The 26,104-nt window shown below is 41.8% G+C and overlaps 1 protein-coding gene across 3 annotated transcripts in view; it reads left to right on the top strand.

The window, feature by feature from the left end:
• The window catches only part of SAMD12 (sterile alpha motif domain containing 12), a 176,596-nt gene extending 151,373 nt beyond the window's left edge, over nucleotides 1-25,223 (top strand). For all 3 annotated transcript variants that reach the window (XM_074898505.1, XM_074898507.1, XM_074898506.1), the window contains one exon: nucleotides 17,913-25,223. In XM_074898505.1, the coding sequence (XP_074754606.1) occupies nucleotides 17,913-17,935 (23 nt within the window). In that variant the 3' untranslated portion in view covers nucleotides 17,936-25,223. The remainder of the gene's footprint in view (nucleotides 1-17,912) is intronic.
• Nucleotides 25,224-26,104: the final 881 nt, after the last annotated feature.

A 26,104-nucleotide genomic window follows, 5' to 3' on the forward strand; every position in this document is an offset into this window, starting at 1 on the left:
TAGATAGAGTTTAACAACAATTCATATCACTGGCTGCTTCAGTCCTTCCGTTGACATGTATATGCCAATCAAATTTATAGTTGCTTAAGGAGTGCATAATAGGAAGTTATTTTTTAGAGGTCTAATACCAACATTCATTTATACACAGAGGATACGTATGCTTAATTTGTCTACTTGCTTTTGTTTAGGTTATAATTTACGTGGTGGAACTCTATTGTCATCAGTCTTTTTTTTAAATATATATACATCTATATTTGTTCTCCTTTATAGTTACCCAGAATTGTTTTTTTCACTTCCTTTCTCCTGAAGCTAAAAGAGGCTGCCACAGTTGAGCATCTCTGCAAATCAGAAGTGAATTCTTTTCTCCCTACCTGTCTGTGGGTGCTTATGATGTTTTTTTGTTTTGTTTGAACTGGAATTATTTAAAGAGAAAAAACAAGGCAGAAAACCCACCAAAATTGGTAGCAGACTCCAGGTGCACTAGTAATAACCAAAGTATTTTTTTAGAGCGTTTAGATTTCATGGTCTAGTTATGGAGATGACACTATGTTTTTAAATAAATCATCCCTGGTTAAGTATCACTGTGTGTCCGTTTTGGTCTTACCTTGAAATCAAAGAGCAAATTTCCCATAAGTGTTACTTAGAATAAGGAAAGACTAAACAGAAACACTTCAATGCAGACTTTAAGGGTAAGTCTGTCATGCATCGTGACACACAAAGGATGAATACTGGAATAGTGAAAAACAGTTTTGTTTGGAGCTGATGACAGTGTGGGTGTATGCAGTAATCAGTGCCAACACAGACAAGTCAAAAATCTGATATCCATGTAAATTAGATAGATAGATAGATAGATAGATAGATAGATAGATAGATAGATAGATAGTCAGTCAGTAAGGGGTGTTATCCTGATGCATCCCCATGGGGCAGATTTGACTGTCTATACCAGTGACAGTGTTCATTCCATAGGCCCAGATATCATCTTCAGAAGGGCTGAGGTATTTTTGTCCTGGTTCTGGCCCTTTCATCCTGGCCATCAGTGACTCAAATTTGGGCAAATCATCAGCATTAAAAAGGCCTTTCTTTTGGGGAATAAACCTCAAAACCAGCCTTTCATTTAAAGGTACAAATGGAATCTTCCCCAATCTAGATATCCTACCTTGAAATGGAATTTAATGTTTCTACTGGAGTGAGAGGCTGGCTGTTTATATAATTTGATTTCACATTCAGTATTGCAAGGTGGAAAGTTGGCAGAATGTTCCAGAAATGTAACATGGGGAAAGGGTGTGTGATGACACTGGAAAGCAGCTACTGGCTAACCCCTGATGCAGCAGGGTTACGGTGATGCTTTTAAGTCTCTAAGAGGTTCTGGAGAAGAAGTTGCTAATTCCTCATTCATGGTGTATGCATATGCACACACACATTTCTGTGCATAAGTTTTGGCCCTTTCTTACACTAAGCAACTGCTATGGGGTGAGGAGGCAAGACCATGAAGTTCCAAAGACAAAAAGGATTGGGAGCTACTATCAATTTAGGATGGATGTGCTTCCAGGTGGTGAGAGCTCCATTACTGTCAGCCAGAATAGACTGAGGTGATCTGCTGTGCAGTCGCAGAAGGACATTTAACAGCTGGCAGATAGCTAGTATCAGACCTTCACAGAGTTTTATTTAGAGAAAGGAGAGTTCCAAAAATTGAGGCACCTGTATGGAATTAACAGGGACACTGGTCAACAGGACACAACTTCCAATCCTCCAAATCCTTTGTCTGGTTCTTAAAATCTCAACTAAAGATATTAACACAATTTATAGCCAGCACTAGAATTAACAATGATTTATCATAACTTGGTATTAAACAAACAAGGAGTCTTGGCTGTTCCCAGCAAAGTCAGTAATTCTGCTGTCATGCAGAGAAGTGAGCACCAGCCAAGCTACTATGAGAAACCTCCATAGAAATGACCCAAATAGACTGTTTTTCACCTTTCTAGTGGTTGCCATGATCTTCAAAAGGGAAAGTTTCCAAACTAATTCTGTCTCTCACAATAAAATCCTATAAACCATTTTTAGAGTGTGTTATTACTCATCAGTATATAAAAATGGCACCGCCTTACTCAAAAAATCTGTTCCCTGTGTGTATTGAGGTCCGTGCGTTCAGCCTTAGTTAACTAAAATAGTTTTGTTGCTTTTTTTTTCCCCTTGGCTCTGTAGATGCAGCACAACTCATGGTTCATTTTCTCACTTGTTAACTGAAGTTAACAGTTGGACTGGTCAGGCAGTTGAACTAGATTATCATTGTAGGTCCCTTCTAACTGAACTATTCTATCAATGAAAACCTTGATCTTCTGAATTACTAAATCAAATTTTGAGGTCCTGTCTACCTGCAGGCACCTCCCAGGTTTCTCTGTGTTCCTACTGTAGCCAGCAGTAAGGATCTCCTGAGAGCGGTCAGGTTTGGGTCTGGGGGCAGGAGGCAGGTGATTGTCTCTGCACTGACTGTGTAGACAGTCTGCAGACACACTATAGGTAACGGCAGTAGGTAACTAAAAATAGTGGGATGAATCTGGGCCACACTTTTCATTTGCAAGACCTTTGCTGGTACAGCAGCCCAAAAATACCAAGCGTGGTAGGTAGACTTCGGGTGGAATGTGTTATATAATGTAAGTAGCTGGTGTTATGTGATGAGGAACAGATATTTTAAAACAATCACCTTCAGTAGTACTTTTTTCCTGGTCTTTGGTAGATAACTCAGTGCGGTTTCAGAAAGGATCCAGAGCCTTACCACAGATCTTAAAGACCATTTGGAGAGATCCATTTAAGCTTTGGTTGTCAGAAGCACATAAGGCTGTGTCTTTGCCTTGGTTTTAATGGAGAAGGTTATCAAGCTTTCCAAAAACCTCTTAGAGGCTGCTGCAGAGGTTTTGGAAGCAGAACATTGAAAGACGGGGCAAAAAACATGGTCTCAAAACTGGTTTTCATGTTAGATCAGGTGAACTGGAGTTGTGTAAAGATATTAGCCACTCAATCATGAGCTCATATCCTAGACACCTGTCCTGCAGGCAGTCTGCTCTCTGGGAATAGAGGTCATTTTCTTTAAAGGTTGTTGCAAATGATATCTCAGCATGGTGGTATGGATGAATAGCTGAATCTGCAGAATGTAGGTATTTAGTCATAATCACCTGTGATTATTTTATATATATATAGTCATGATTGATAGATTTTGTGATATATATATATGTTTCTCGTGACGTTTTAGCTGGAGTTATTGGAGACACAGAACCTATCTATATCTTGCATTTATTGCACAGAAAGTGTTCTAAAAGTGTTTTGCATGCTTACGAGCACCTCATATTGTCACACCAGCGATGATGGCTATCTAGTGATAGACACGGTGAACTCCTTTGTTCATGGGCAAATGAGTGTGCAATTGTGCAGTTGTTTTGTAAAGCATGCTTGGATGAACAGCACTCGATAAAAGCAGGATAATCACCACTCATTAAAACTTGTTTTAAAAGATCATGTACATATATAGACTTTCATTTCTGTATCTTCTGCTTTAACTCCAAATCAGTATCATTAATAAAACTGAGTAATTTGCTGTTAGCTGACAATGTATTTATTGAGTATCTAAATTTAAATATCAGGACTATAACTGCAGTGCATATTTTTCCCATGTACTTTCTTTACAAATGGCATATGCCCCATTTGTGTAATCCCTACTTCTGTGATTACAAAATAGCCAGGTTGCATAAAACCAACTAAATTATATATTTGCATACAATACTGCTGTGGCTCTGTGGAAGCCATTTTGGGCTCTTGAATGCTTGCAGTTTCTTTCATTGAAATGGTTTGTTATTTCACCAGCAGTGCTGCAGATTTGTTCCAGTCTTTTGCTTGGAAACATTTTTTTCATTATTCTACTCTGATTGCCGCAAATGAAGTAAATAATATTTAGGAAAATAAGTAATAAAAGAAAATAAAAGAAGGTACTGCTAATGTAGTTTTTTCTGCCATTTAAACCTATGGGATTTTTGTAAGTTGGATTTCAAAGTCTTTGGGCAGAAACCAGCCTTTAGTTAAGTGTTTGAATAGCACAGTGGGACCCTGATTCATGGCTGGGCACTGACAAAGTAACACTACTAAAAATAGTTTGCAGAGTTGGGTCCTCCAGTAGCAAAAGGAAAGTCAGAGAATGCATAATTTGAAGAAATGCTCTGGCTGTTGCCAGTGGGTCTGCTGTCCATATTGTTATTTAAAACCAGTATTAGTCGTGCCTGTTATCTACAGTGCAGTCTATCCATTCACAGGCTGCTGGCTTCATTCTTTATTACCTTTCTAAATTGAGTTAAACATCAATGTTCTTTGGGAGACCATAGTCAGCATTCAGGGAGACACAAGATATGACTCCACATTATGAATACTTCAATTGCAGAGCTGGCTGAAGAGGCTCCTGCCGCTGCCTGCGGCCATTCCTCCCCGCTCCCTGCCAGGACCGCTCTGGCTGTGGTGGAGCACTAAAGCAGATCTGGGAAATGAATTGGTTTAACGCTTTGGTCTTGCTTTTCTCAGGGGCTTATTTCACAGGTCCGTTGTACTGTGCAGCAGGGTTGGCCCAGGAGCAGGGCAGTGGAGGAAGGGAAGGAAAGGTTGGAGGGCCACCTCTGTCTCCACTGTTGCATGATTCATCACATGGAGTTGCACTCCCAGTATTGTGTGCATGCTGGAAGCAGAGCCATGGTTTTCAGCTCACGGGCAGAAGGGGAATCTCTTACCGTTGCACGAAGGTGTGAAGAGACAGTTAACTTGGTGGTGAACCAAATGACTCCCATTAGGCATCTGGCAGGGACACAAAATGTGCATACTCAAAAAGCAGGTAGATATTCCCAAAATGCCATGTGGAGTTTGCATAGATAAGGATATTCACAATCCCAGTGTTACATAAGCCATATACTCCAGCATAAGAAGCTAGAACAGAAAGAAAAACTTGCTTTCCAGGAGAGAAAGACAGAACTATTGGGTTACCTTTTTTATACACCATATTCAGAAGTCTTACCTTTTTACCAGAGATATCACTGGTTATTTACTGGTTAAATTCTTGAGACTTTGAGTCAGAAGCAAAAAAGGGTTTTTTTTTCTTTTTTCCTGTCTACATAAAGCCAGTAGTATCTGCAAGATGAAAAAATACAGAATGGATGGATTTCCTTAACTTCTGACTGATGGTTGGGGTGGATTTATAGCAGTGGGTTTAGAAGTGCTCACTGGAGTGGCCTGGCCTTTGTAGTTGTTATGAACAATATCCATGTGCAGTGAAGAAACATCTTTCAACTATATCAGAAGACATGATTTCCTGAGACATTGAAATGAATTTTTGATCTGGAATCTGGACCAGGAGGTTGAAGACAAAAGTTCTTGTTGTCAGGCTGTGCTCCAGTGGTCACAGGGACATCTCCAGGATGCTCCATTAGGGCCACAGATAGAGTAATCTCACAGGAGCCTCTAACCAGAGAGAGTTGGAAAAAAAAGGGGAGGCCTGAGCTGTAGCAGCATGTTGTAGTTACGCCCTAGTGAGGTGAGATCATTCCTCTTTGTACTCAGAATTGAAAGTAGAAGCTGAATGACAGTCTCATTAAGAAGCTGATATTTAACACATTTACAGCTCTCAGTTTCCACACCCTTTGGGACCAAACTCGAGAATCCTGAAATCTGTGACTCTTCCACAGAAAAACCCTTCGTTAGCGGGTTGAACTAAGTGGCAGTTCCTGAACATCTCATACTGCTTTTCTGACAAGGCTGCTGTTTACTTTTGCAGTCTCTGCAATGTCATGGCTTTGTTTTTTTCCATTTAGGCATTTTTTCAGTAGTGTTTAAATACAGCCTCTCTGGGAACATAGTGCATGGATTCTCCTAGCTAACCAGCACCAGCATCCATTTCTTCATGATGCACCCAGCCTGGTGCAGCCTAGGTGGGGATATAAGCACTGAATACAAAATCCTTGAAGGGTGTTGGAGGTGACAGTGAACAGGCTAAAAAATGGCCTAGTGCGAAATGTTCTGCCTATGTTTATTCTTGGGCAGTCTGTGATAGTAGCTGGGCTTGTAAAACAAATCTGACAGTGTGGCTACCTGAGCAAGTTACAGTGAGGCAACTGGAAGATGGAGTGTGAATGCTGAACATGTGTTGCATGCTGTTCTTCAATGACCGTGCACCAAGCTGCCTGACGTTTATCACGGGGTAAGGGCATACACATGGACGGTTACAGTAGAGCATCTGTTCTGCTGTAAATCCAGACGCCAGTTACCTCGCAGTAATGTGTTCATGGAGGCATACTCTTAATTATCCTAAACAGACAAATGCATGATGCAGACTGAAGATTTCAGACATATGGATATGCCAGAAGTTTTGAATCTCTTGTGGGTGAGGCTTTAGAAATGTCTTGAGGGGTTACCAGAACTTGTTGCAGCCCCAGATCTGCTTTTGAATGATGTGTCAGCACTTGTTTAGGATAAGTATTAAAAGACTTGTAGGAATCATCAGAGAAAATTTTCACAAGTAACTTGGAAATCAAAGTCTTGTTTACTTTTAATGAGACTTTGGTGTGCAAATCACTTGGGGTTTTTTGAAAATCTTGTCCATCTTCTTTCTAGCCAAAATCTGTTTCATGCTCCAGTGGCAGAAATTCTTCCTTCCTTCCTTCCTTCCTTGAAGCAAAAATTTAATTGGGATCCATACTGTTCTGGCACTGGAAGAGAAATACCACGTCCCATTAGATATTTTCCCCTGGTTTTTGAAGCACAGAAGTTTGTCTGTGCATGAACTGCGATAAACTGTTTGGCCTGAGATAAAATGGTAGAACTTCTCCAGTTACAAATTCCTACCAACTAATTGCCTACCATAGCTAAAAAATGAAAGATGTTTAATAATAAACAAAACATTATTTTTGTTTACGCTAATTTTACTTACCCATGTGAATTCCTTGACTGTGATATCCATTTGTTCATATATTGCAAGAGGAAATAAAAAGCAAATAAGTGGCAAATCAAAACAATTTGGCAGCATGGACACAATAAATTATCCAGCTGCAAAATGATACCAATAGTTCTGAGTAAATAATTCCTCTAAAAAATCTTAGTACTTTGTGGAGTGTTTGCAGGAAGCATCTCATTATCTCAGTTGTGTGTATGAATTTCTAAGAAGATTATTTGGTGTGTAATTTCCTTGTCAAATTCCAATATCCAAGGCCTCAAAGGAATTTAGGGCTCTTATCCCTCACTGGAATCTTTATCATTCTTGGTATCAGTTGAAATGTAAGCATTAAACATGCTAATCTTGAACATTGTGGTACCTACATTTCATGTGCTAACTGGAAATTGTAACAATCAAATTAAGCATAAAGTTGCAATTCCTGTCACCTCTTGTTTGACATTTAATTGCTGGATACCTACTCTGAGTTCATCATTCAGCTTTCTTGATAATCAGTGAAGAAAGGAGCTGCCAAAAGATCATTTTTCCAATATGACGATCAAGTAGGTGGGTCACTCTTTTCTAAGGGCCCTGTCTTTATCCACTACTTGTCGAGAAGTCCAGATAACCAGTGTGGACTGGTTGCCTGTCTAGGATGGGCAAAATGAGTTTGTCTGTGCAACCACCATGCAAAATTCAGAGCCAAATGAGCTGGTGCTCTGCAGAAGGAGTTGCTTCTCATAGCTCAGCGCAGGCAGGGAAGGATTTTCCTATCCCACTTCTGGCTGTGATTTGCATTTATCTGGAGTTGCAGTCTGCAGTTAGCTGTGGAAATACCCAGCTAGCTTTAATCAATCTACCTGTAGAAGTTCAACTGAATCATCTCAGAAGTCCATTCAAGCTTATTTGTTTACACCTCCAGCCTTAAAGACAAGCTTCCAGGTGAGAAGGAGATAAGCTATTTATCTTTTTTTGATGATGTTCCACTTTGTGCAGAACAGTTATGTATTTATTTAACTAGACAGCAAAGGGAAGTCTAGTGGTCTGTGATATGGCAGATAAGGCCTTCACCTTAAGCACTGAGTTGCTGCTCTGCTGCGTATTTCACTTTCCTGAATCCATCAGTCCATACTGGTATGTTCTGTGAGCAAAGAATCTGTATGATGAAAGTCTTTTTTCCCCAATACGACACTTTGCCCCAAACCCCTCTGTTTAAAGTGTGGCATTGCCCTTCTGTCTGACTTTTAAAGGTCAATTTCTACCTGGTATTGAATTATTTTTTGCCACTAAGTACATTGGTCTCATCCTTGATTTACACTGCGTATGCCTCCACTGCAGCACGTGGGAGCATGCCCCAGCCCTGAGCGCTGGGTGCCCAGCCCGGCCGGTGATGACTGCATGTGAGGGTAAGGATGGGAAGGGTACCATCTTCCCAGGTGTGGGCTTCCCTTGGGAGGAAAACTGGTTTTGCAGGCAGCCAGGGCAATGTGGAGTACTCCAGCAGGTCCTGTAATCTGCCCCACAGGACCCACCGGCAGCACACTATAGGCATGGTTCTTATCACTTAGTTTGGGCAAAGGGGGATAGTACACAACATTTTGCTTGGGATGGCAACAACCGAATACAGCAGCATCTCCACAGCACACTGAACAGCCACTGTGATCTGAAACCATTTACATACATTTCTGTGCGATCATATTTTCAGGAGCATGGGCATGGTGCAGAAGGACAGAAAAATATGCAGGTACTTTGGATGGCCTCCAAACTAAAATAATTGGAAAGGGACAAATCAGAGTAAAGCAGAATTTGCAGCCAGTCAGAGAGTTGCTGTGCTGAGCTAATTATTACTCCTCAAAAACTTGAGTAACTGAACATCTCATGCCTTCTGAACACTGGCTAGATATTCTTTGTTTCATACCTGTCATGATTTCATGAATGACTTCTTCACTTGGCTCTGTGGTCAATACAGCCCACGTAATTTCAGGCCTTGGACTTCATGCCTGACTTAAGAACCTCTTTGATGCCATCAGACCATCCTTCATTTATCAAGCCCTTCTGCAGAGACAGCATTACTGGTATCGAGGGTCTCTGGTGGGTATACATCAAGATACAGTCTTAATAATCACCTAGGGAACTCTTCAAAGGCAGTATCTCATTTTGATCTCTGTAGTTCATTTTCCAGCTGCCCAGACAGAGACATGAAGCTTGATTTGCAGAGCGGTGAGCACGCTGCAGCCTGCCTTGTCACAGCATTAGTTGTGGGGTGGAAGAGGACCTCTGCCTCGGACAGGACCTTCCCTCGCTCCAACACTCTCCCTGAGCTTGGTCCTGCAGCTAGGAGAATTACACCAGGGCCCTTTTATTTCATTTGATTTTTAAAACAGTAGTGGGGTATGCACCATGCTAATTTTTCTGTAGATCTTTTTGAGGATGCCCAGGAAGAGTTCTTTGTTCTGGCCACAGCCAGATTGATGAGGATAAAATGGTGACTGCTTTTTTCCTAGACAATCCAGTGGCCATGGAGGGCCGTGCTGAATTCTGACATTGACAGTCCAGTGATTTCTCCTTCAGATGGCCATCAGTAAGGGACAGTTTCTAGATAAAATCAGACTTTGGGGCAGATTAGGAGGAGGCATCATCTAGAAGTGTACTGAGAAGTCTGCATAGATGGCCAAACCCAGACTTTGCTATCTTTACGGTCCTGCTTGTACCCCTCCTTGGAGCTGCAGCTTCCAGACCCAGAGTACGTATTCCTGAAGCCTCCTCAAACCCCCTCTCCTCTAGAGCGTTTTCACCTAACTCAGGAGCCCAACATAGCTCTGACAGCCTGAAACTCTTGGTGCTGGAGCCAGGAGCTGGACAGAGAACACTATTGCAGCCTTGTAACTCTTTTTGTGGCCAACTTGGAACTATAAAATACGGTGAGGTCTTCTCACTGACATATTTTGAAATTTAGATAATTTTTTTTTGTGAAATGATTGGACACTGTGTCCATGAGGATAGCAATAATTACTTTCCAGATGGAGGTTGGACATTGTGTATTAAATGAGGTGGTGGGCCTCATGCTGAACTGCAAAGATAAAGCAAATACCAAATGGTACAAAATGCTTCTTGTCTGCATTCTGTCTCTTTGGTGCTCAGAGCAGTGCAAGTGTCCTGGTGAAGACACTGTGATAACTTGATGTGGTAATACAGGTAAAGGGTACATATTAATTCATTCCTCCAAAAGACTAAATAAAGTTGCTTGTTCAGCTAATTCGGGGGAGGGTGAGTGGAGCTGATTTTGTAGGATTTATGATGTGGTTTGGTTTGGTTTTGTAGTAAATGTGTATGTGCATATGTGCAGTCTTTTAGGTGGTTTTAGTACATATAATTTCCCTTTTCGCTTGGTTAATCACTTCACAGAATGGAAATTTTCATTTCAGGGAACCTCACAGTGAATGTCTCCCTAAAGGTGGATAGTTTGTTCCACCTGTTAATCCTGCATAAACTCTGCATAAGCAGTGGGGGAGTTGTACCTCCAGAGAGTTTCCAAACTTTTTTGCTATAATACTTCGATTTTTCTAGTGAAATCTTTGGTTCCATCTCATTATATTTCTTAATGCATACAACACTGAAGATCCTAAAGCAAGTAATAGGATGATACAATGTACGGAACTAATTCCCAAATGCTTCTGCACGCTTCTGAAGGGGATAGGTTTGAAAGTGTCCTGCAGAATCTGCAGAAGAAATGTAAAGACAAGTTTCAGGTGATGATCAGAGCAGCCACCAAACTACTGCAGGCCACTGGGGACTGTGTGGTTAAGCACCTTATGTGCCTGCTGAAGGTACCACTTAAGGCCAAGTCTTCTCTAAGTTCACTCGGTTTGCACAGTTCCTGGTGCTTCACGTTGAAACCCAGTCTCTTGAGAGGAAAGCAATAGATATGCAAAGGCTCACAATGTAGTGCAAATGGCTATTTAGAGCCATAGAGTGTGGAAGACTATTCATCTGTGACAACCTTTTTCACTTCCTGCAGAGCACCCCACAAGGACTTGTGAGATCAAGAACTGATTACAGGCAGGCAGTGAGAGATATGCATGATAAGGCATGAAGTCAGCAATCTCATACGCATTTTCAGTTTCAGACAGCACCAGCTGAGACTTATCAGACTCCTTAGCATCGATTCCTTTAAATCTTTGTTTGCTATAATTTGAGTCCCTAGAGAAGGATGCTGCTGGTGGACAGCCAGTTCACAGTGGTGGATAAGTGTGCAGTAGATCAAGAGAATTCTTTGAAAGAAGCTAAACACTAAGGAAGTGGCTGCATGCACTTTTGCAAAATATTTTAACTGCTTGTTAGTTCAGAGAAATCATTGTGATCTGTTGAATGCAAAAGTGGTTTTCCTTTTTCTTTGTATGTTTGCAGCAGCAGGTAGGTGGTGGGATGCATGAAACATCTTGAGTAGAGCCAATTTGAAAGAAGAAAGTCTCTCCCAGGATTTTCCCTGATTTTGAACCAAACTTTTAAGCTCAGGAAGTTTTCACCTGCTGGTTAGGCTCAGGCATAAAAAAGACATAATTTCTTGGGACAGATGTTTTTGTTCTGAGGTTTCCAGATTAACACTGTAAAATCAAGCCCAGAAGAGGCTTTTAAGTTATTTTTCAGAACAAGGCTGGAATTTGAGCTCATGCCTCTAGAGAGGTGTTTACCATGAACTCAGATTTTTGAAGGAAGGGACAAGGAACTGAAATTCCTGCATAAATCATTGGTACACAGAATCGACATGTGTCCTCATTTTGTTTAACCTAGTAAAGTTGCTGGGAGATTTGCTTTAGCAGGGAAGCTGGAGTTGTGTGTGACTCACGAAGAGACTCTTGGCTAATCTGACTATTTCAGGGCATTGAATACCTTAGTGAAACACATTTTGGACAACTACATTTTCAACCCATTCTGTGTGAACCAACTGTGTTCCAAAGAGCAGCTGCGATAACCTCTGACTAATTGGCTTTTCAGAAGGTTACCTGCTGAGAGCATCTGCCATGACATCCATTCTCCCAGAAATGTTTCATCTCAGAATTGCCTGATGCAGGCTATAGAGCCCAGCATCACAGGCAAGAAGTGAGTTTTCTCTTGAGTTAGAATGTAGGGGAAAGGATTTGCCCGACCTTGTTGAATGTTCAACATCTGTCTTGAAGCACTGAGCATCCTGTTTAAGCTGCCTTTTAAGGCCACCCTGAAGCCTTCCTTGAGACGAGATTTGCTGTTGATCCAGACAGAAAATCTGCAAGCGGGCCAGGATCCCGCATACCCACGTACTCATGATGGCTTTTTAGGGCTTTCACACTGCGTCAGGCAGCGTCACGCACAGCGCCGTGCCCGAGCAGGCTGTGCGCAAGCTGTATGCCAGCTGCTGCCTCAAAGCCCTTGTGTGGACCCGGGACCACTCGGAGTGAGCAGTGTAGCAATACATAAATAACACCAAGGACTTTATTGCATGTAAAGTCATTCTCTTCCATAGATCTCATACGGGAATATATATTCAGTAGCATATTTATGGTGATGGTATCAACAGATATTAAAACTATATCCAGGAGGATTAAGAGTACTTGGCTATGGGAGAAAGTTGTCAGAAGAAGTGTCTTCAAAAAAAGAAACCCTGAATTCATCCTTGCAGAAATAGCAATTCACATGTGGCTGCTGTTAGTTTTAAAGACTCTGCTACTGGAGTTCATGACAAATACCTCCTAACTGTATCCTAAAAAAAGTAGGGGTGAAAGGAAAGCATTATATATTTTCCATTAATTCCATGTATTTTCAGCTTTTATAATTATTTTGCATGACCTCATTAATAATTATTGAATGCTTGGGATTAGGATTACTGTGTTTGACACTCTAGATGTTGTGCTTACAGATCCATCTTTTCTGTCAAGCTGCTCCAAAACTAAAATCTTGGTTTCCTGCTTGGCAAGCAAATTCAAAAATCAAAAGCAAGAAGAGACTTCCTTCCTTTCCCCCTCGGTATTTTTCTACTGTATTGACACTGTGTTTGACAAACAACTTTAAATAAACTTCAAGACTGTATCAGCGACCAAGTCTTAGTAATGAGGGGAAAATCAGGCAAGCCAGACCAAGACATGACTAGTTGTAAATCAAAAAAAAATTGGCAGTCTTATCAAAAACCATCCATATCTCTGTTTTCTCTCTGGCTGCTGGGTGTTGCATTCAGTCCATCGATTAATGTGTCAGTGCTTAACTCAGGCTGCCGAGCTGTGACACCTGCAGCGAGGCAGCTTGCTGTCTTTGTGCAGCCCTGGGGCTTAACTTGCTGCCTGTATGAGCCGGGACTGCTCGGACGAGAGGAGGCAGCTGGGAGGTGGACAGAGCAGGCTGGCAAGCATTGCTTTGCCACCTCCTCCGTGCTGGCTCCAGCTAGCTACAAGTGTGCAAATGTTTGAGGTAACCTTGGATTTCTGGCACTGTTGACTCTGCTTATCAGCGACCTGTTAGGTAAGAAGGATGTGCAGCAATAGCTGCATTTACCTAGAGGTTAAAGGAACTGGTGCTGTTCTCAACCCAGAACAGTAACGGGATGGTTTTCTGGTGGAGTGAGACCAAATTCTGGTACAACTTCAGTCTCCTCTGACCTGGGACAAACGGTTCCTGTCCTGCCAAGGCTGCCCCGTGGCAGCATTTCCCAGTCCCTGCCAATCCTCCTTCCTCCTCCCACCATGGTGACTGACCAGCATCAGCAGCTCCCCAAGTAGATATTTTGTTTTTACATTAACTTCTGTGAGCCTCACAGAGACATCTCATGCTGTCACGCCTCAGTAGTAATAATTCAGTGCACAATAAAGAAAAGAGTAAATCTACAAATGGGCTGCCAGCCATTTCCTTTTGTCAGTGTACAAAATTCTTCAAAGCTAGTAACATCTCTAACCAGTAAGTAGCAAGATTCAACAAGCCTGCAATAATGTACTATAATGCAATAATGTACTAACATTATCATGTCTCAAGTGACATGAGTAGCATGAAGTTAGATACCTGTGACCTTTCTGACACTGGAAAAATACTAGTAAATGTAGCTGAATGCAGTTTTTCACCAGACTCTAAGGAATAGTTGGTATATGGATGGTGGAAATAGGCATTTTTCATAATAATCCCATGTTTGAAATGTCTTGACCTTAGAAATATACTATAAAATTAGTTCCAGGAGAAGAAACCTAGCAAAGATAATAGATGCTTATTTTCTTTATCAGAATCCCTCAATTATGAAAACGTGACAAATAGGTAATACCACTAGGCTGAGCTGAATTAATATGTCTTTAAAATGAATGAAAAATATATCCCCTTCCCAGTTAGAAAAAAATCACACAGTACAGGTACTCAAAAAATGAAATACATATCTGGCTTTGAAATTATTGTTGTCTTTCTACAGCAGCTTCTTGAAAATGTCATGTGAGATTAGATCTGTACGCCATTGTGTGGTAAGCGTACGAACCCCCTGCAAAGGGCGGTCTTCATTCCAAGAGCTTGCAGTCTCAGGGAAGGTTTTCAAAGACAACTGCTCATTTGTAATACCTTTTAAAAAGATCTTACTTTCAGAAAGCTCTGGGTACATACTGTTAGAAAACCAGGGTCCTTAGAGGAGACTCCAGCTGGGTACCAAAAATTATATAGGTAGTGAGGAAGAATAAGTGCTTCTAAAACCCTGTCCTCAAAAGACAAAGTGAGAAGAAACAGGCTAGATGACCACTAAATCCTCAGTTTGCTTGCCCTAAATGCAGAGCTTAACAGAATTACTACTGTTCCTTGGTCAGCGCCTCCGGTTGTGTCCAGACTGGCTCTGCTCGGTGTCCTGCATGGCTTGAAGTGGTTGTGCTCCCTCTGCGGTGTGGATGGAGCTCAGGTTAGGATCAGTCCCCATTTCTCCTCATCCACGGGCTTCTGTCTGAAGGGCCAGCTGGCTCATTTCAAACTGAAGCACAAGTACAAGCCAATGGCTGAGATAATGTGGATGACTGGGGAATTTCAGCATAAGTGCAATCTTGAGGCCCGACCTGATATAATTAGCCAGTTTATCCATTTTATTTTAATCCTGCAACTCTGACTAGACAAGGAAGGTATTTTCCATTGCTTGGGAGAGCTTTTCAAATTTTCCCTTGTTTGTAGCAGATGAGTTATTTCACCTCAAAAAAAGTCCTGTTTCTCCTTTGTGAGACAGGCCCATCTCTGTTGATGCTACACAGGTGGGACATATCCTTCAGTTCACCTGGAATCAAAACCACTTTTGAGGTGAGGTACCAGTTTTTCTCCCTCCAAGTTTAAAACCTCCCCCCAGATTTCCCCCTTTATCTTTAAACCTGCTTAATGTCACCATTGTTTTCTTTTCTGTCCTGAGGGATGCAGTCAGTTATCTGTCTAGACCAGCTGAAGGCTCAGAATCTTCCCATTCGTTCTTCCATGGAATGAAACAGTTGCTGGTTTCCAAACGTGCATCTTTCTCAGGCCACTACTGCCGTGGGTATCTGATGTAGCACGTGACAGTGGGTGGTGGTGGGATCATCACACTAGACAACCTTGAGAATAAAAGCAAGGCAGCTGTAAAAACAGAAATCAAAAGTAGCACTGTAATCAAGTGAGTATGTCCACATAAGGACAGAAGTAGCTTTTCGTAGGACCTATTACACTGAGGAGTAAAGTGCTCACAGCAGGGTGTGGGGGTTTTTTAAATCTTATTGTACTGGGTCTGGCTGAACTGGAATTGGTTTTCCCCTGCAGCAGCCCTCACGGTGCTGTGGTTTATGCTGGGAGCTGCAGGGTGTTGGTAGCACCCTGGTGTTGTGGCTGCTGCTGAGCAGTGCTTACACAGCACCAAGGCTCTTTCTGATATTTCCCCCAGTGGGACGGGGTGGGCAAGATCTTGGGAGGGGACACAGCCAGGACAGCTGACCCGAAGTGACCAAAGGGACATTCCATACCATGTGACGTCTGCTCAGTATAAAGCTGGGAGAAAGGAGGAAGGGGGTGGGGTCACCCTTGGTCCTCCGAGGCAACCACTACACGTATCGGAGCCCCCTGCTTCCTGAGAAGGCCCGACATCGCCTGTCCATGGGAAGTAGAGAATATATCTGTTTGCTTTTGCTTCCGCACACGGACCTTCATTTCATTTTGCTTATTAAAACTGCTTTTGTTTCACCCACAAGGGTTAGTTTATCTTCTTTCCCTTCTTTACCCTGTTGAGAAAACAAGAGGAAAGGGGGGGGGGGGGGGGGAGAAGTGATAGAGGGACTTGGTGGATACCTGGCATTTAGCCAGAGTCAAACCATCACACTTATTCATCATTCTTCCAGCACCTACTGATTGAATATCCCATCCTTTCTCTGCTTGATCTGACCTTCAGGTGCATTGCTACAAGAGTTTGGTGTTTGGGAGAGGCAATTATGGGCAAACTGACAGTCTGTCAGAGCCAGTCAGCTCACACCCTGCAGAGAAGAGCCCACCAGACATGATTTTGAAGGCATGAGAAGTAGAAATCCACCACCAACCTCAGTTTCAGCTAATGTGAATGCTGTCTTGGCAGCATGAATATGCCATTAGCCTCACAACTTGGAATCTGGCCCAAAAAAACCCAACAATCTAGCTCTTCCCACACATGCAAACATTTACATTCATGCAAGCAGGACATGAGCTAAAAAGGGTGCAAAGCCCACCCTCATGAGTCCCTTCCCAGCACTGCCCTGGTCAGAGATCTGGTTGGAAAAACTGGTGATGGATGAGATCTCTGTGATAAACAAAGCTGTGTCCAAACATGTTGAAACAACATGGTGAACTTGCCTCTGCATAGCTCCTTGGCTCCAAAGGCTAGCAGAAGCCTGTGGTGGGTTTACATGCATTTTCATGGCTACATACTGAATAGATGACTGAATGCCCTTCAGTGTGAGCAGTCCTGCATGGGCACTGGTCTCCTGTTCACAAAGGCAGAGCAGGGAGCACAAATCCCCATCAGAAAATGTATTATCATAACATAATTCAGGCTGGGAGAGATCTCTGGAGACTGTTCCACTCAACTGTGCTCAAAAGCAGGGCCAAATTAAGTTGTTCAGGGCCTTGTCCGTATGAGTTGTAGATATGTCTGTAGGTGGAGATCACACAACCTAGTCAGGTAACTTGTTCAAAAATCTGACCACTCTCACTAGGAAAAATTTTCTTCCTTTTATCTAACTGGAATCTCTCTTGTTGCATCTTATGTCTGTTACCTCTTGTGCTTTTGCTGTGCATCTCAAAGAAGTGTTAGGTTAGAGGGGAGGTTACAAGTAACCTCCATATAGTCCTCCTTTGTGGTGTGATCACAAAGGCAAAGAATAGCAGCTACCAAAATTGCGTGTGCTTTACTGCTTTTAACAGGGAAAGAGAAACTCTGTACAACCCCCTAATTATCTTACATGGTTTGAAGCTAGGAAGGAAGTTGGTGAGCTGCTTTCATATCTCCTATGCAGCAATGGCCAACTCTCTCCATCCTGGCCAGCAGAAATGATGAGGGAACATCAGCCCGTACTTTGAAATTTGGTGGAGCCTTTCAAGCATTTGGTTATCAAGCCTTCAGCAGTTAATGCAAGCCCAAACAAACAGAAGAGCCTGCTCTCTGGGACTCAGACTAGAGGAAGAGGAAGGAGTGCTTTCATGTGAGGCAATAAAATTCAAGCAAGATTTGTTAAATCACGCAGATGATTGCTGGTCTGGGCTTTATATTTATCTAAGGAATTGATTAAGCACTGAGTTTTTTGGTTGATGAGTGAAGCTTATTCAAAAAGTACCAGGGTCACAATATATACTCTAGGAGTCGTTTGTCTTTACAGGAGAAGTACATTTACTCAGCTCAAACATAACTTTTTTTTATTTTGGTTGAAATACATAGTATTTTCTTTGTGCTGTTCTGCACTCAGTGACTGGTTTTGGTCTTCTCTTTTGTTTCTTACAGCCCCAGCAGAGAGCTCTCCATAAACATTTCTGGCCTCTGAAGCTGCTGTCCTGCCACTTGATATGAAAGTGAACTTTCCTTGATGAAAAAAGCATAATAAATGGCACTGCCAGAAGGTGACCATGGAGGATTGAAGACGAAGTAAAATCAGTCCACTCAAGATGATGCATTCTGGCAAGACCTGGTTTGCTGTGGAGTAAAAATGTGGTGCATAATATCCAGTGCTAATTTGTTGAAAATGGTCATTGACAGACCTTTAGCTGGAAAATTTCTTCCAGTTTTCATCACTGTGCATAACTTTTTGAGTTCCCTTTAGGGGACTGTCTATGCCCTTCACTAGAAGTCCTGTTTTAGCATGGCAACTACTGGATTCTTTTATTATGTATGCAGATGGCATGATGTTTTAGGAAAAACTTACAGCAATTCTCCAATCTCAGTGGATATGTTCACAATATTAAACCCCGATAGGAATGTAAGCGTCTTGTATATGTTAGTTTTGCAGTCTAATGGTATTCTGTTAAACAATATTGGCACTCCATATGTGCTTTCTGCACAGAACTAGCACAGTCCATATATATATAATGGTCTTTTTTTAAAATAATGAGGATACGTTTCAGTATTTGTGCTGAGACTGCATCCACGCTGAAGTCCACTGCTAGCATACCTTCACCAATTCACAGTAGATTGTGTAGATAGATTTGCACGTGGCAGAGGTGTGACTTCTTTTATCGAGACTTAGAGAACAGCTGTCACAGGGTAGGTTGAATGAGCTGTAGGACACTGCGTCTGCTCTCCCTCTCGTCCACCAAATATCAGAGGTTCTTGTTTCTAGTGTGCCAATGTGTTTTCTTACTTGGCGAGGGAGAGGCAAGGGAGAGAGCCTTTCTCAAAGATGAGTGTGACCCTGGGTTTGGTCTACGGTAAAACCAGAATATACTGGAAGAATTCAGGTTCTTTATGCTGGCCACCATTTATGTTTTGGGCAGGGCTGAGGAATCGTAGTCCAAACCAAACTCTCTGAACAAGGTAAAACGTAAAACTATACTTCTAAGGAGCAAGACACTCCCTTTGGAGAGGGCAGACTTCTTCATTAACTTTTTCCACTTTCTATCCAAAACAGTATTTTGGTAGGAACTGGGAATAAGCAAATGGTTCCAATAAGCCTTTCAATATACTGTAGCAGGCTCAAGACTGTTGCATTCAATCTGAACATTGTTTTTTGTTCAGTCTCTGAATGGCTGGCCTCATCACTGGTTGTATCACAGCTGGCTGTGGTACTGTTTCTTCCATGGGGACTCAGTGGAATTAGTGTCTATCCCTCACATCAGGACCTTCTTGACACACTCTTTATAATGAACTGATGCCATCAACATACTGAGGGGACTTACCTATTTGTTCCTTCTTTCTTTAAAATCAAAGGTAGCCTTTTTGTGTATTTATAGGCTATCACTCTCTCCAGTCTGATAGGTACTATAGGGTCGCTGTTAGCATATATGTGGGTGAGACATCATACTGGTATGAAAGTGCAGTGATGGAGAGAATGTGCAGCTACATCAAGTCAAAGGGACCTTTTTAGAGGAAGCTCCTGTGTTATAATTCTTAAAAACTGTTGTACAGTTCATTGCTAGAGAATGGAAGGTCAGCCACTGAGGTTGCCCATACAACAAACAGGTAAATACCTTTAGGGCTTCATTTTTTTCAGATGCATATGGACTTGGGTTTCAGCTCTCCACCCATCTCAAATTCAGCATGTTGGATACTGCTGTAGTATTCAGTCCAAAAGCATATTATTTTTACTGATGACCAAGATTTTCAGAAGTCACTAGTGATTTCTAATGGTTTGGGTCTTTCCGTGGATTCTCAAATGGAGCTCCCAAGAATTACAAAGCAGTAAGCTTCTACATTGTCTTTCTGAAAATCCTGGTCCCTAATTTTAAATCAATTGGTGTAAAAATTCTCCTTAAGACATAAGAATCTTTGCCAATGGCAACATTTGCACTTTTTAGAGCTTTTCATAAGGTTGCAGGTTGGAATCTGATACCAAGAGACCCGTCCATGCACATGGCACAGGTCCACTGTAAGCTTCAGCAAATTTTACAGCTCTTTCTGCTACAGGTTTTAAAAATACTCTCTGGCAACTGACATCAAGTTCATGTTGGTACAGCAATTAAAAAAAACCCAGTTTGATATAAGTTATTTTAAAAAGGAGAATGCTATACTTCTGCAGTAGGAATTCTCTTATTTTACTACCCAGTGAAACAATCTGGAATAATTTGAATGATAAAAGAAGAGTTTATCAGAGAGTGATATCTTAAAAGGGCGTATGAGAAGAAGTTGAGTTAGGCAGAGAGCCACTAGAAGCATTTTTTGTATCAGTGTTAGTTTTGAACATCTTCCAGTATATGGGCATGAATTTAGATGTGTGCACTTCTCCTGTTAAAACAGTTTGTTTTAAAAGCTTCCCAGGATTTTAGCTATGGTGACCTAGAAAAGCAGTGTTACAGGCCCTGAGAAATGTGAAAATCAAGTCCAGACCCTTGTGTAGCCAGACTCGGTGAGAAATCTGCTGTAGGTGCCTATCGGACAAATCTCCTTTGAAGCTGGTGTAGATCTCCAACCTATAGCCAGCCTGTGCATGTGGATAACTGCAAGCATAGTTCCCCTGAGCCCCGTGACACTTCTCACGTGTGTAACTGTCTGCCAGAGCCATAAGGAAATAACTGTACTTTTTGGCTTGTATTTAACTATTCATTGTGTTTGGATTTTTTAATCACTGTTATTCTCCCAAAGTAGGCCATGCTTCCTCAGGGATATTTATGAAATTGTTCTACATCTCCTGAACAACTATCTGGATTCCAGCATATTCTTCTGAAAACTTTTTAATATAAATAAACATGTGGGAGAGATTTTTGTTGTTATGAATGGGGGCAGGTACTGTGTTCTCGGAAAGGCTATTGAGTGCAGACAATCAAGTCTATTGCATTTTTTATGCTGAACACCTTATTAATAGCAGACACATCCGCTTTTGCCTGGGTCGCAGGAGCAGTTCAGGGGAAAGAATTCTTTATCTCTAGTCAATAAATCATTTATGTTGAGAGTGCCAAAGACCAAGTCAACATGAAAGGGAGCAAATAAGTTATTCCGGCAAAGGAAGTGAATTTAAATACACTCAGAGCCATTAGTTCAGTGCAAAAGAGTGGGATACTAATGCTATTTTCATAAAACAGCAATTATCAGCCCTGTGAAGATAGATAAATTTGCAAAGGCCAGTGCTGCCGTTACACTGTTCACTAGATATTATCTCTGAAACAAAACAGTATTGCGATCAGGACACTGTTCCCCATGTGCAGAGCTGCAGCCTTCCTCCCGTGCCCAGTGCCTCTCCTTGCTGCCGTGCTCGCCTGGTTTCTTTGTGTTGAAAACGGTTGCAGCATCAGACCCTGCTGAGAATCACTGACAGAAAGTCACCCATCCCAAGTGCTTCAAACCATGAGAAGTCCTGCACTAGAAACCTGAAGGAACTGGTCACCCTAGAAAACACACTGCAGCTGAAAGCATCCTTTGTGCTGTTTTCTTTGGGTTTTTTCATCTGCATGGCTTTCTGTGCCTGAACACCCACCATTAATTCTGTTAAGGGAAATGCAGCCTTCCAGGAGGACAGTTTGAAAAACCTCTTTGGTTTTGCACACCCAGCTGCATGGCGATGCTGTACCGGTGGGTTCGTCCCTCCCTTTCTGTTCCTTAGGATAAGTGTTATCATTCGACAGCAGCTACAGCATTATTGAGGAAATCAGACCATTAAAAATGACAAAATTCTGGTTTTGTTCTGCCCTGAATTTTCAGAAGACCCCAGGCCAGACCCCCGACAGACTTACATTGGTGGTACTCCATCAAAGTCTCTGGAGATGTGCTGATTAGTGCCAGCCATGGAGCCAGGCCTGGGGCGTTTTTTTGTCATCACTAAAACTAACCTCACTCCACCCACCACAAAGCCACAAAATCTCAGTTATTCAAAATTTTCTCAGGCATGCAAAGTAAAACCCTGCATCATTCACATTGGTCCCCTTTTAACAATTAACATCTCTGCCATCAGAGTCTCCTTGAACGTCCCACTGCAGGACTATGCTGCAGTTGACCCTGGTATATGCAGACTGTGGTCAATAAGATTTTAATTTAAAAAGAAAAGGTCCTCTGGTACAATTAAAATTGATGAGTGAAGGAGAAAGTACTACCAGCATTACCTGCAACCTCTTATAGTAAAATTCTGAAATTATCTGGAGTGCAAAAAACCCGACCAACATAATGATTAGGCAGGCTCATGAGGATAAATCAGCAAGTAAGAAAAGTAGCTGTTTGATGAGGGAAGCCAAAAAATATATGGGAAGTCAGTGGCCAATAGGTTAGGGCTGGTTAGACCAAAGGCTTTACATATATCCTAATAAACACTATCCTAGCAAAGCCAAGTCTGATGTTAGACAGGCACAGCACAGTGATTACTCATAGTACATGCAAAACCCAACAAATATTCTTGTTTTGTATTTGAAAGCAGTAGGAGGGAGTCAGATTGCACATTAAAGTGTAATTCCTCCTACTCCATCAATAATTACGGGTAATATTAAGCAGCAACTATCCAAACATTTTTAAATTTGTAGAACCATTAACTGAATCCAAAAGTGAAGGGAAACTTGCCTAGGACTTCTCAGAACTGGAAAACATAAAAGAAGCTTCAAATGACACCAGAAACCCAGTAATTCAAAAGAATGAGTGATTTGACCCAGAAAACTATAGGCTCATTAGCTTCCTGTCAGTCTTGGGCAAATTCATGGAAGGGTTGATATGGCACAACCATTAAAGCAATTAAAAATTGACAAAACCTTCTAAATTATTTTTATAGAAATGTATCATGGCAAAAAAACTTGCTATCATTTCTTTGTGATATCAAAGGCTTGTTGATAAAAGAAACTGCTGGCATACTATACTTAGCCTCCTATAGATCATTTAATTCTGATAAAGAACAAAATAGCGCAACACAAAATCAATATCACCCATATTATGTGGATTAAAACTGATTACAGGCTAGATCACAAAAAATAGCTGCAAATATGAAATTATCATTAGCGAGACTATTTCTAATGAGCTCCTCCCAAAGTATGCTCTATTTTCAATATTCCTCCCAGGGAAAGAGGAAATTACTGTTGGCAACAGCCAGAGATGACAAAACCAGGGGTGTGGTAAATAATGATATGGAGCAGGTCAGTGGTAGAAGGTAACCTGGAGGACAGCAAAGTCAGAAATCCAGGAGACAAGGCAGTAAGTCCGACTTAGAGGCATGGGGATTATGTCTGGAATAATACAGTGGCTGTGAAGGTGTGATAAATAATACGTTCACCATCAGCCCTGGAGATGTTTTTGCCAGCTGGGATGTAGGACCTCGCAATAGTGATGCTGTTCCAGTTTGTTTGGTTACTGCCTGTCTTCCAAAAAGGGTATTGGCAACCTGGAAATATTATTTTCAAGAGTTCCCAGTGTCATTCAAGGGCAGGAAAACAGGTCTTATTATAGTGTCAGACTAATGAAGCTGAAGCTATTAATTTATCAGAGGCAATTTAAAGAGGTGACTTGATCTCTGTCTGCAATCACAATCTTCTACCTGGGCAGGGAAGTGCTGTCTGAAGGCAGGTAGCTCTTTTATTTAGTAGAAAAGGGAATGATGTGCTCTACTGGTTGGAAACTGATTTCAGGCTAAAAATTAAGTGCAAATGCTCGACAGGGAGGATAATTACCTGTGGAGACAACTTACTTAGTTACCTGGCATGTTCTCCATCACATAAAGTCTTTAAATGTATGCAGAGTATTTTTCTAAGTCAATAAGCTCTACCTCAAACTGAAATCCAGGCTCAGTGCAGCAATTACTGGATGAGGTTATTAGGTGTGTGTTATGCAAGGATTAGACTAGATCATCAGATATAAACTTCTGAATTAAAAATATCTTTAAAGTTTCCAATATTACAGCAAGGTATGGCAACCTATATCCATTTTTTCACACAAAGTAGGTCTTAATTTAAACAGCTTATATGAACAGAGCTATACTTGCTAGCATTTGGTATGAGCATCAGTAGGTCTGTTCACAGTTGTTCTGCACATAATTAAAGCAGAGAACTGGACTAGAAAGGACAACAAAAACCCTTGGACATACAGAGAAAGTCTGTTGTCTTTCATTAATAACAGCCTGGGACAAAATTTTGCACTTAAATGATGGGGCCAAGTGGCTGTGTAGACCAAGCGAGGAATGACAACTCTGGTTTGCCTCTTAAGTAAGAAGGTAGCACCTTGCTGGCAAGAAACACATTTTCCTGCCTTCAACAACTGGCAGAGAAGCTGCGGTGCTGATTGAGAGTTATATTGTATTGCTGTGCAGCTGAACACAGTACACGAGTTCCTTGCTTCAAAGACAGCAAACTGTTCCTGCTATCATGATGAGCCCCATCAGAGGCGGTTAATAAACCCTAGAAATGAAATTACTTCAGTGGGACTACCCAGAGTAATGACAGCTGCTCCCAGCAGTGGGTTTTTGCAAGATTGGGCACTATTACCATTGCCTGGTTTGAATGTTGTATGTTAGAAACAAGCAAAGGAGCCCTCAGTGTCTGATTCAGGTTTCACAAAATCGCTGTTGATAGGTGCGAGGGAAGTGTGAACTGTCAGCACCACCTTCTACTGGGCTTCACTGGGCAGTGGGGAGCAGCACGAACTAGGCTGTGTGGTTTAAAGTGTAAACAGTTCACGCAAAAAAGAGAAACTATAAAAGCAATACTTACTGTAAATTGGTATTGAATCGACATCAAGCTGAGATGAGAAGGGAGCTAGCTACAGCCATAGCTAAGAAGATAAAGATCTTTGGGGATTCTTGCTCTAATCCAGTGTGAAATCCTAAGAAAATGAGTTTGGTCTAGATTTATTGTTTAAAAAACATCAGTACAAGCCAGCCGCCTGTCAAATAAATTCTGCAGAGTCACTGGCTTCAGTATGTGATGGCTTACAGTGTCCTCACGCTGCTGAGACACCTTGCACCTCGGGAGGAGAGTGGTCCTTAACAGGCACATCTGGGGTTGGGCTGGACGGAGAAGCAGCTGATCTTGCAGATGACCGTATAACTAACATCTGCTTATAACCCGCCATATAATCAGGGTTGCCAGCACTATTACACCACTTTCAGGCTTAGTCTGACAATGAAATGAAAAGCTCTTTTCTGATTTTAATTCCAAATATATTTAAATACTTTCTCAGAAAAAAAAAAAAAAATCCCCTGTAGCTGTTACATCTCTAATCACATTACTTCTATTAAGCACTTGCCTTGAAATCATCTATTTAATATCAGAAGTCACCAAATTATATAGTGATACACTGGGATTTTTTAAAGCAGAGAGATCAATATTGCAACAAAACTGCACGTAAGCAATAAGAAGCCATGCAGAGAGGAAAAAAAACCCACAGTCTGCCCCATCAGGTGTTATGGGGACTTGTTTGGTTTGTTTTTTTATTGAGAACATGGTTTTACACCTGGACATGTTTTCCCTACTGATCCAGGCTCTGGTCTCAAGACCAGTCCAGATAAACAAATGTTTGGAGTCCTCTTGCCACTTCATCTGCATCCTTGTATGCAAGAGGCTCCTCCTCTGCTTTTCTTCTGAGACAGGTAGAAGAGAGATTAAGTGGCAACAGAGAAAGCACACAGGGACATGAGCTTCCAGCCTATGCAAAACATCTCATCGTGAGACCCAGATCTCAGCCTGCATCGCCCGAGTCCAACGCCACTGACCGAGGAGAGGGATGAGGCTGTGCTGGGCTAACCCGCCAGTGACGCCCGGTGTCCTGGGCTGCTGAAGCTGCTGCAGGAGACACATTACCTTGCAGAATCAGACCCTGTGTTTCAGGGCATCAGCTACAGTTACTGCTGTCTGCTGGGCTTCCCCTAAAATACAGATGAACTGCACGGGGCAGAGCTCTGGCAATGGGAATGCCCAACATTTCCCCAAGGAGGCTGTGTGCTCTGAGGAGAAGACTCCTTTGCTTTGCACTTAGCTGCTTGGCAAGCCTAAGAGGCATATTTTGAACTTTCTCACAGTTATTGCAGAATCTGAAAGTGGCATGGACATGCTTTGGGACATGCTGGGCTTTGCTTTCAGTTTCTT

This window comes from Athene noctua, chromosome 2, assembly GCF_965140245.1.
Source record: "Athene noctua chromosome 2, bAthNoc1.hap1.1, whole genome shotgun sequence".
Classification (NCBI taxonomy): domain Eukaryota; kingdom Metazoa; phylum Chordata; class Aves; order Strigiformes; family Strigidae; genus Athene; species Athene noctua.